The sequence below is a fragment of the Schistocerca piceifrons genome, chromosome X, assembly GCF_021461385.2.
Source record: "Schistocerca piceifrons isolate TAMUIC-IGC-003096 chromosome X, iqSchPice1.1, whole genome shotgun sequence".
NCBI classification, from domain to species: domain Eukaryota; kingdom Metazoa; phylum Arthropoda; class Insecta; order Orthoptera; family Acrididae; genus Schistocerca; species Schistocerca piceifrons.
This window is the reverse complement of record NC_060149.1, coordinates 71,487,127-71,497,956: the sequence shown is the minus strand read 5'-3', so window position 1 is coordinate 71,497,956 and position 10,830 is coordinate 71,487,127. Positions and strand designations below refer to the sequence as shown.

Here is a 10,830-nt window from a genome sequence, read left to right as displayed (position 1 = left end):
ACAGAATGGTTCCAATGCGACTACTGAGCTTTAGTTTTGATATCATATCCATAAACCAATGTTTCATCGCCTGTAGACATATTTCACTGGTTTGGTATCATTTCTTAATCCCATATAACGACCTGTGAACAACTCACACTTGCGACTGTTTTTGTTTGAAATTCAACAACTTTGCAACAAATTTTGCTGTCATGTGTCTCATAAGCAAACTACCCAAAAAAATTTCTTGGCATGAGCCTACTGATACGTCAGCATCCTCCGTGATGTCTCTAATTACAAATTGGCAACAGTTCATTGTCTTCTTTCTCACTCTTTCCATAACTGCATTGGTTGGTTACATGCCGTGGCATCCAGGGTGCTCCTCGCATTCAACATCTGCACGACCTCCTTCAAAATGCTTGTTCACTCGTAAACCGTTGTTTTACTCATAGCAGACTCACCAAAAAAATTATTTAAATTCTGGTCAGAGCTGCTGGTGATAGCAGTCATGTGTACATGTGATGTGCTTGCTTGTGTGAATGTGATTTTGTTTTATTTGCTGAAGGCAGCTTTGGCCAAAAGCTATAACACGTAACAGGCTCTTCGTTGTGCCTGTCTGCATCTTAGCAGGTCATCTTTATGATGAGTAGCAGTACATCCTTTTCCTCATGTTGTCAAAAGCATTACTTAACATTTACAAAAATTTGCTGCACTCTATTCTGTTCTTATACCAAAATATAATACAAATGTTCTCATCCATTTTTCCTGAAAATAAATAATCGCTGATACTACCAAGGCACATGTAACCTTTTTGACAGCTAACACCAGACTAAATATCTGATATTCCTAATATTGTACAGATACTTTTAAGACTAATACAACACACCAAATTACCTTATGTTCACTTCTTGTTCAATCTTATAGCTTCTCAGGGGATCTTGCAAGGCATAGCTTCTCAGACGATCTTCCTAGGCATGGTCTCAGGACTTTCCACCACTGAAAAACCATTAGTGGCGATTACGAATCAAATTTCGCACCTCCATTGCTTACTGTGAGTGATGCTAACCATTGTTCCAAGGGAGTATTAACATATCTATGGAATCATCGAACATTTCCCTGAAATGAAGGGAAAAAAATTACATACAATTCAGGGAAGTGTTCAATGATTCTGTAGCTATGTTAGCACTTTCAAGACATAATGGTTAACATTGCTTACAAAAAGCATTGGAGAGGCCATGTGTGATTTGTGATGATCACCAACAATTTATCTATGGTGGGAACAAATGACACCATGCCCAGTCAGCCTCGCAAGGTCCCCTGAGAAGCTACATAATAAAGCAAGAGGTGAAACTAAAATGCAAGTTGTGACTTTGCAAGAAGCAAATAACTTAAACTGTTGATCGAGAGGCTTGCACACTGCTAACAGCCACTTGTCACTTACATATTTAGTGGTCTTTTGGAAAATCAGTTAGAGGAAAAACAACTTAAATTTACTTTTAAAAATATTTTATTTTCCTGTGTGGATTAACAAGGAACATTATGTACATGCACTTGTTCATATAAAGTAATTTTTTTGCCCTTCTTTCTTCCTTTGCGGTATTATACATGTGAACGTCACAATTATATACATGAAAAAAAATTATCTACAGACCAAAATCATATTGTGACTTGTCTAAAACTGTAATTTTGCATTCAGTCTTTATGATGTAGTACTTCTCGTTGTATTCTTTAGCCACATGCATTTTTGTGGTGTCTCATGAAAGAAATAACATCCCTTCCAGGTTTTGTACTTAACAATATTTAGCATCTGCATGATGAGTTTGTAAAGGGAGCTGTAATGACGTGGTAATTTGCATGAAAATAGGCTGTAGTGTAATGAATGTGTGTGTATTACAGACATATGCTGATGATAAAAGCACATTTATATGAATGTTCTTTTGGACACATTCATGTAACTGATTCGCCTCGATGGACAATGAATCCACAATCTTCAGTGCAGATGCACATTTCATTCGACCTCTCACACGAATCTAAAATTGGCAAGCATGGAGGACATTGACAGGGACCGTGGATAGGTGCCGCTAGATGGGAATGCGAGTTGGCTGGGGAGTCTGTCAAAACAGTTCACACATTTGGGATAAGCACTGTATCTGGATGGTGCAACTGCCTAACAAGAAGGAGATTCCGGGTTTGAGTCCCAGTCTGGCACACATTTTCACTCATTGCTACTGATTCCACATGAAATCCTGAAGCAGCTTATATCAATAGTTCCTCCCTTTCATTTCCTTCCCCCGCCTCCTCACGTTAAATTTACTTGATAAAAACATGTTTCTCTCCTCTCATGGCATAGGTGCATTGAAAGTGAGCCACACTAAGCAGGAGTATTTATGTCTTTGGCTACATTTTCCATGACTGTTCTGTTTTTATTTATTGCTACGAACTTACCTAGTAGAAAAGACTTCTTGTTGATGGCATCTAAGGACCAAAAGACCTTTTCTGTTTAAATCCTACTACCTAATGCAGCTTTCAAACCTTTTCTGCACACACTGTTACTGGCAAAAATTGCTTATGTGAAGTGAGTTATCTCTCAATGTATTTCAGCTACCAATTATAATGTACATGATTGAATTACATTACTATGACCACTTCCTACATTTAATGAAATAGTGTGCATCTTTAAAAGCATAAGAGTTGAGAGTTGGTGTGGCATTTATATACATGCTATCTTCCCTACATGTCTCCCATTGTTTTGCATATAAAAGGAGTTACCTAAGTTGCGAAGTGGGGTAGTTTTCAACATTTTGGGCCAACAGTGATATATTTTTAAAGCAATGCAGTTTGCAAATTGTCACATACTTTTACAGTGAAAATGTGATTGTTAATGGTCAAACAGCATCTCCATAAATATCTCATGTGGAAACTATGGTCAGGCACGGGCTGTCATTAGAATTATAGCAGAGTTTTTTTTCCATGAACATATGTGAGAGATACACAAGAGTCTACCAATAAAGTACTCATTGTCTACGTAATCAGAAGCTGCCAAATGCATGTCTAAATTGTAGTTCAGTGAACACTGCTGCTTATGTAACTTCAAAGCAAATAGTGGGCATTGTATTTCCACTAAGTGGTTCAGAGTCCACATCGTACCATTATAAATGGGTTTAACTCACTTCAAAGGCTAGAGTGAAGTAAGGGACTACCACCTCCAATAGGACCAAGCCCACTAAAGTAATGCACTGTTTACTGTTAAACAGCTTTACCTTATTGGATTTTATTCCTTTTAAAGAAATAACTAGTAGTTGGTGAAGTATTATCCTTTTTCATGAATTTCACATTTTACTTTGTCAAACACCAATACCGGGAGAGATTTCACACCATTCTACCACATTATGTATTCACACAGAAAGTACTTTTAACTAATTTAGTAATAAACTAGCAGACAATGTAAACCTATAAATACTGACTTTTCTCCATAGAACATCTTGGGGTCTTCCAACAGAATTATGATAATTAAGAATGTCTGGTGGTTACTGGACGTAAACATGTACTCCTTTGCTCACAGAGTTCTAAAAGCTCAGACCTTACTGCATTCTTGAGAAATCGCCGTGGGCACGTTTTGGAACTCAGACTGCCAACAACCACCATTTAAGAGTCTTCCACCAACTTTAATTTCCATATGAAATGCACATTGTGTTTGTTTTGAATATTAGGTGCTGTTTGTAATAATGCATATTGCAATTTGCAACAGCATGGGGATGCATTTTCTTAATGAGTTTTCATATAAAAAAATTTGGAGGCATTACTTTTCAGCGCACCCTCGTAAAGTTAGCACAGAAATTACACAGTATGTCCATTAGAAAATATACAATCATTGACACAAAAAAGTTAACCACAATAAATGTCAGCAAATACAGGAATATGTAACATCTTTCATTACTGTCAGAATTAAATGATCACATTTTTGTTGTGATTACAAAAAAATTATAACTTATTCTGAACTGAGTATTCTGTTGACCAAAACTGAGTAGAAGTTCTCTGAGGCAAAATTTTTCAACCTATGATACTCGGTGTAAGACTACAAACCATGCTGAGATTGACTAAAACAGTTTCATATGAGAATCAACACACAGTTAATGTGTGCTTTGCTTTACTTTACTTTGAATGTGAATATCACTTGCAATGATGAGCAAAGTCACCTCTCACATTCTGTCAAACCTCCTTCAGAATCATAGTACCTACAAGTAGGTAACAACAGATTGACAATATTTTTATACATAATATCTATCCTTTGTATAGTAAATAGTTCATTTCTTTTTATATCTGTAACAAAAATTAAACATCATCAAATAATCCTCTTGGAGGAAGACCATGTCTATCTCTTGATGTCTGGTACCCAAAAGCAGGTTCGATAATACTTTCAGAGCCATTCTGATACAATAACGTGTCATCAGTGTGTGTATGCACACTATTTTCATTTGATTCTAACTCAACATTGGTGTAATACTGATTACGTCCTTGGGTAAATCTTCTTGCTGGCACAGTCTCTACATAATCGACAGGTTCCACATCACGCAGAAGTACCGCACGAGCTGATTCTCCTGAATCTTCTCGATGAAGAGGTTGCACTGAAACAAAGAAATAAATAATTATGTATACTATTTATTTTGATAAAAGAAAGAGCTCCACATATGAATATGCCATGAACTGAAAGTTTCTCCTTGATTTTTGTTAGATACAACACATTTATAACTTTCATAATGGCCGTGCTTTTTGCACAAAATATGCTAATTTAAGATATAGTACAAGGAGATTACAGCATTCTGTCAAGACCTGTCAGTTACGTTTATAATTATCATTCTTCACAGTTATATAATCACTAACATCAATCTTTAAATTAACATCCTTTGTTTATGCATACCCATCTTGCTGATCAATAAACACCTAAGTTACTCAGTTTATGTAAATTATTGTACTGTTATTAACCTACAATATCCAACTGTTGGATCATTCTCTCAAATCAGTTTATTCAAAAGTATCTGCCAGCAGTACTGATTGATTGGGAGTTAACGGATTAAACAGTGAGGTCATCAGTCCCTTGCTTAAGAGAGAGTTCATCTGGAGTTAGTAACATCAGCCAAAAATTTGGTTGAATTATGAAAGTACGTAGGAGTGGCAAAACCAAGGCCTCAAAAGCAGTATATGCCAGAGATGAGAAATAATTTAAAGACAAACAAAAGGATATGGGTCAGATTGGAATGTAGGTCACAGCAGATGAGAGCTCTCCAAGGGCCCATATGCGGCAAGACAAATTCCACCCACATCCGACCCCCGCCCTACCTGACTAAGGATGAAAGTTAGATTAAAGAATTACTTCTAGCTGGGAGCTTCATGAAAGTGAGTAGGCTAAAAATGTAAAAGATATCAGCTGGACTGACAATTCAATAAGGAGAGAGAGACAATTAGGTCAGGAGGTGGGTGGGGCCAGGTGAGTGTAACCTGGGGCTCTGCATGTGATGGGGTCTCACCCCTGAACCGTTAACAGTTGAAGTGTTAAAGATGGAAGCAGCACCCAAAATCAATCACAGTGCTACCCCTAAAACAAAAAGAGGGGTGTGGCAGAAAAAAGTGGGCAATTGCATCTAAAAGCAATTGAAACAGAGTAAAAGAGGGATGACCAAGAAAGTTGGCAAAGGAGGTAGGGTCGAGTGTCCTCCAGACCCAGCATGTGGTGGGAGAAACCACAATCCCAACTGCCCTGCCCCCAGCCTGAACATACATTTAAAAACCTTATATCCGAAAATAAAAGCCACTTTCATGATGAAAATTGAGAATAAGTTCAACTGTCTGCGAGTCATCCATCAATAATATAGGCAAAGAATCCATAAGACTGCTCCACATGGAGAGCCACAAGGAGGGGGCACTCCACCTAGATGTGAGCTATTATCTGTAAGGCTCTGCAACCACAATATAGGGCTGGCTCATTACATAAAATAAAATTATGGTTTAATCTGACATGACCAATGTGGAGTCAATAGGGAATGGTGGATCCATTCTCAGAGGAGGAAGGAGTGCATTACAGCAGTAGTCTCCTAGATAATGTGGAGTTTATTAGAAGTGGCAATAGACCACCAGATGTTCCATTTCTGAGTGAGGAGAGGTCTTATTTCTACCTGCAAATCTGCAGTTGGGATGTCATAGCAAATGATGGATGAGTAATCACTTATGTAGCCAAACAGTCAGCCAGCTCATTCGTAGGGTTACCCAGATGACTTGGGACCCAGAGAACGACAACTGAGAAGGCAGTGCAACTAAGGTAATCTATATCTATCTACATCTACATCACACTCCACAAGTCACCTAATGGTGTGTGGCAGAGGATACTTCTTCCCTGTTCCACTTACAAATGGCACATGGGAAGAATGAATGTTATCAGCTCTAATTTCTTGAATTTTCTTATTGTGGTCATTTTGTAAGATGTATTTGGGAAGAAGTAATATGTTGTCCAACGCTTCTCAGAAAGTGCTCACTCAAAAATTTCAGTAGTAAACCTCTCTCAGATACGCAACACTTCTCTTTTAACACCTACCACTAGTGCTTCTCTCTCTCTCTCTCTCTCTCTCTCTCTCTCTCTCTCTCTCTCTCTCTCTCTCTCTCTCTCTCTCTCTCCCACCCCCCCACCCCCCTCCCTCTTATCAGTCCTAGAGAGTTATGAATAGCACGTACACTTTTTGTACTTGGTAATTATCATTCCAATAGGTCCATAGTGAGGAGATTTTCCAGGATGTAGACCATGTTAGAAAACAAAACTACAAAATAAATATTTACAAAGGAAAATAGACTAATGTACCTCGCACAGATCTAAAGTGAAATGGTCCTCAAGGATGTGGAATAAGACAAGAAATCTTAAACATATTTTCATTTAACTGAAAAAAACATTAACTTCATCACAAAACATACAAATCTTCAAACACTGAGGCTGTATGTAGCCATACATCCCCAAATTAAAAAATTGTTTTATGACATTTGTTTACATTGGTCACATTACTGCACTGAATTTGTACAGAAGTTAGATTGTACTAATGCTTGCATTATTTGATGTTATTAGTAACCTGGACAAATCAGTTGGGTCTACTTAGAAATTCATCAATGGAGTAGGACGAGTTGGCCATCAATGAATCCTTTAGGCTCCTCTTCAACTGAACTTCGTTAGTAGTTAAACTTTTTATGGCTGCTGACAAGCTATTGAAAACGTGTCTTCCTGAATAATGGATGCCCTGCTGAGCCAAAGTAACTAACATTAAATCTTTGTGGAGATTATCATCATTTCTAGTATTTATTTAATGAGCTAAGCTGTTGGTTTCGAACATAGATTTTTAATCGCAAATTTCATCAAGGAATTAATATACTGGAAGGGGTGGAGGGTGTGGGGTAAGGGGTTAAGGGGTGCAGGGTGAGGGTGAGGGGTTAAAGGGTGCGGGGGGGAGGGGGAGGGGTTAAGGGGTGCGGGGTGAGAGGGGAGGGTGAGGGTGAGGGGTTAAGGGGTGCGAGGTGAGAGGGGAGGGGTTAATGGGGGAGGGGGAGGGGGAGGGGGGACGAGAGGGGGTACGGAAGGGGAGGGGAGCATGAGGGTGAGGGGTGAGGGGGGACAGGGAGGGGGGATGTGGAGGGGGGATGGGGTGGTGAGGGGGGACAGGGAGGGGGGACGTGGAGGGGGATGGGGGAGGGGAGGGGGGGAGAGGAGGTTGGGGGGTGAGGTGGGAGGGTTGGGGGTGAGAGTGGGGGTGAGGGTTGGGGGTGAGGGTTGGGGGTGAGGGTTGGGGGTGAGGGTGAGAGTGAGGGTGAGGGTGAGGGGTGAGGGTGAGGGGTGAGGGTGAGGGGTGAGGGTGACGGCGAGGGGTGAGGGCGAGGGGTGAGGGTGACGGCGAGGGGTGAGGGCGAGGGGTGAGAGCGAGGGCGAGGGGTGAGAGCGAGGGCGAGGGGTGAGAGCGAGGGCGAGGGGTGAGAGCGAGGGCGAGGGGTGAGAGCGAGGGCGAGGGGTGAGAGCGAGGGCGAGGGGTGAGAGCGAGAGCGAGGGCGAGGGGTGGGAGCGAGGGCGAGGGAGGAGTGGTGGCGGGGGTGGGGGCGGGAGAGTGGTGGCGGGGGCGGGGGGGAGAGTTGTGGCGGGGGCGGTGGGGGAGAGTGGTGGCGGGGGCGGGGGGGGAGAGTGGTGGCGGGGGCGGGGGGGGAGAGTGGTGGTGGGGGCGGGGGGGAGAGTGGGGGCGGGGGCGGGGGGAGAGTGGGGGCGGGGGCGGGGGGAGAGTGAGGGCGGGGGCGGGGGGAGAGTGCGGGCGGCGGCGGGGGCGGGGGGGAGAGTGAGGGCGGGGGCGGGGGGGAGAGTGAGGGCGGGGGCGGGGGGGGGAGAGTGAGGGCGGGGGCGGGGGGGGAGAGTGAGGGCGGGGGGGGGAGAGTGAGGGCGGGGGCGGGGGCGGGGGGGGGAGAGTGAGGGCGGGGGCGGGGGGGGATAGTGAGGGAGGGGGGGCAGAGTGAGGGCGTGGCGGGGGGGGCAGAGTGAGGGCGGGGGCGGGGGGGCAGAGTGAGGGCGGGGGGGGGGGAGAGTGAGGTCGGGGGCGGGGGGAGAGTGTGGTCGGGGGCGGGGGGAGAGTGTGGTGGGGGGCGGGGGGAGAGTGAGGTCGGGGGGGAGAGTGAGGGCGGGGGGGGCAGCGAGGGCGGGGGGGCAGCGAGGGCGGGGGGGCAGCGAGGGCGGGGGGGCAGCGAGGGCGGGGGGGGCAGCGAGGGCGGGGGGGGCAGCGCGGGCGGGGGGGGCAGCGAGGGCGGGGGGGCAGCGAGGGCGGGGGGGCAGTGAGGGCGGGGGGGCAGTGAGGGCGGGGGGGGCAGTGAGGGCGGGGGGGCAGTGAGGGCGGGGGGGGAGTGAGGGCGAGGGGGGTCAGTGAGGGCGAGGGGGGACAGTGAGGGCGAGGGGGGGGCGCAGTGAGGGCGGGGGGGGGGGGCAGTGAGGGCGGGGGGGGGGCAGTGAGGGCGGGGGGGGGCAGTGAGGGCGGGGGAGGGGCAGTGTGGGCGGGGGGGGCAGTGAGGGATGGGGGGGCAGTGAGGGCGGGGGGGGGCGCAGTGAGGGCGGGGGGGGCGCAGTGAGGTCGGGGGCGGGGGGGGCGCAGTGAGGTCGGGGGCGGGGGGGCGCAGTGAGGTCGGGGGGGAGAGTGAGGTCGGGGGCGGGGGGAGAGTGAGGTCGGGGGCGGGGGGAGAGTGAGGTCGGGGGCGGGGGGAGAGTGAGGTCGGGGGGAGAGTGAGGGCGGGGGGGGGCAGTGAGGGCGGGGGGGGGCAGTGAGGGCGGGGGGGCAGTGAGGGCGGGGGGGCAGTGAGGCCGGGGGGGCAGTGAGGGCGGGGGGGGCAGTGAGGGCGGGGGGGGGCAGTGAGGGCGGGGGGGGGCAGTGAGGGCGGGGGGGGCAGTGAGGGCGGGGGGGCAGTGAGGGCGGGGGGGGCAGTGAGGGCGGGGGGGGCAGTGAGGGCGGGGGGGCAGTGAGGCGGGGGGGCAGTGAGGCGGGGGGGGCAGTGAGGCGGGGGGGGCAGTGAGGCGGGGGGGGGGGGCAGTGAGGCGGGGGGGCAGTGAGGGCGGGGGGGCAGTGAGGGCGGGGGGGACAGTGAGGGCGGGGGGGACAGTGAGGGCGCGGGGGGACAGTGAGGGCGAGGGGGGACAGTGAGGGCGAGGGGGGACAGTGAGGGCGAGGGGGGACAGTGAGGGCGAGGGGGGACAGTGAGGGCGAGGGGGGACAGTGAGGGCGAGGGGGGACAGTGAGGGCGAGGGGGGACAGTGAGGGCGAGGGGGGACAGTGAGGGCGAGGGGGGACAGTGAGGGCGAGGGGGGACAGTGAGGGCGAGGGGGGCAGTGAGGGCGAGGGGGGCAGTGAGGGCGAGGGGGGGCAGTGAGGGCGGGGGGGCAGTGAGGGCGGGGGGGGCAGTGAGGGCGGGGGGGGGGCAGTGAGGGCGGGGGGGGGGCAGTGAGGGCGGGGGGGGGCGCAGTGAGGGCGGGGGGGGCGCAGTGAGGGCGGGGGGGGCGCAGTGAGGGCGGGGGGGCGCAGTGAGGGCGGGGGGGGGCGCAGTGAGGGCGGGGGGGGGCGCAGTTTTGGCGGGGGGGGCAGTGAGGGCGAGGGGGGCGCATTGAGGGCGGGGGGGGGGCAGTGAGGGCGGGGGGGCGCATTGAGGGCGGGGGGGCGCATTGTGGGCGGAGGGGGACAGTGAGGGCGGGGGGGACAGTGAGGGCGGGGGGGGGGGGACAGTGAGGGCGGGGGGGGACAGTGAGGGCGGGGGGGGACAGTGAGGGCGGGGGGGGGGACAGTGAGGGCGGGGGGGACAGTGAGGGCGAGGGGGGGCAGTGAGGGCGAGGGGGGGCAGTGAGGGCGAGGGGTGACAGTGAGGGCGAGGGGTGACAGTGAGGGCGAGGGGGGACAGTGAGGGCGAGGGGGGACAGTGAGGGCGAGGGGGGACAGTGAGGGCGAGGGGGGACAGTGAGGGCGAGGGGGGACAGTGAGGGCGAGGGGGGACAGTGAGGGCGAGGGGGGACAGTGAGGGCGAGGGGGGACAGTGAGGGCGAGGGGGGACAGTGAGGGCGAGGGGGGACAGTGAGGGCGAGGGGGGACAGTGAGGGCGAGGGGGGACAGTGAGGGCGAGGGGGGACAGTGAGGGCGAGGGGGGCAGTGAGGGCGAGGGGGGACAGTGAGGGCGAGGGGGGACAGTGAGGGCGAGGGGGGCAGTGAGGGCGAGGGGGGCAGTGAGGGCGAGGGGGGGCAGTGAGGGCGGGGGGGCAGTGAGGGCGGGGGGGCAGTGAGGGCGGGGGGGCGCAGTGAGGGCGGGGGGGGA

The 10,830-nt window shown here is 50.5% G+C and overlaps 1 protein-coding gene across 1 annotated transcript in view; it reads right to left on the bottom strand.

Moving 5' to 3' along the window:
- Nucleotides 1–1,498: 1,498 nt before the first annotated feature.
- Nucleotides 1,499–10,830, bottom strand: part of LOC124721656 (LMBR1 domain-containing protein 2 homolog) — a 110,384-nt gene continuing 101,052 nt past the window's right edge. Inside the window, exon 11 of the mRNA XM_047246725.1 lies at nt 1,499–4,604. Coding sequence (XP_047102681.1) covers nt 4,312–4,604 — 293 coding nt within the window. The 3' untranslated portion in view covers nt 1,499–4,311. The remainder of the gene's footprint in view (nt 4,605–10,830) is intronic.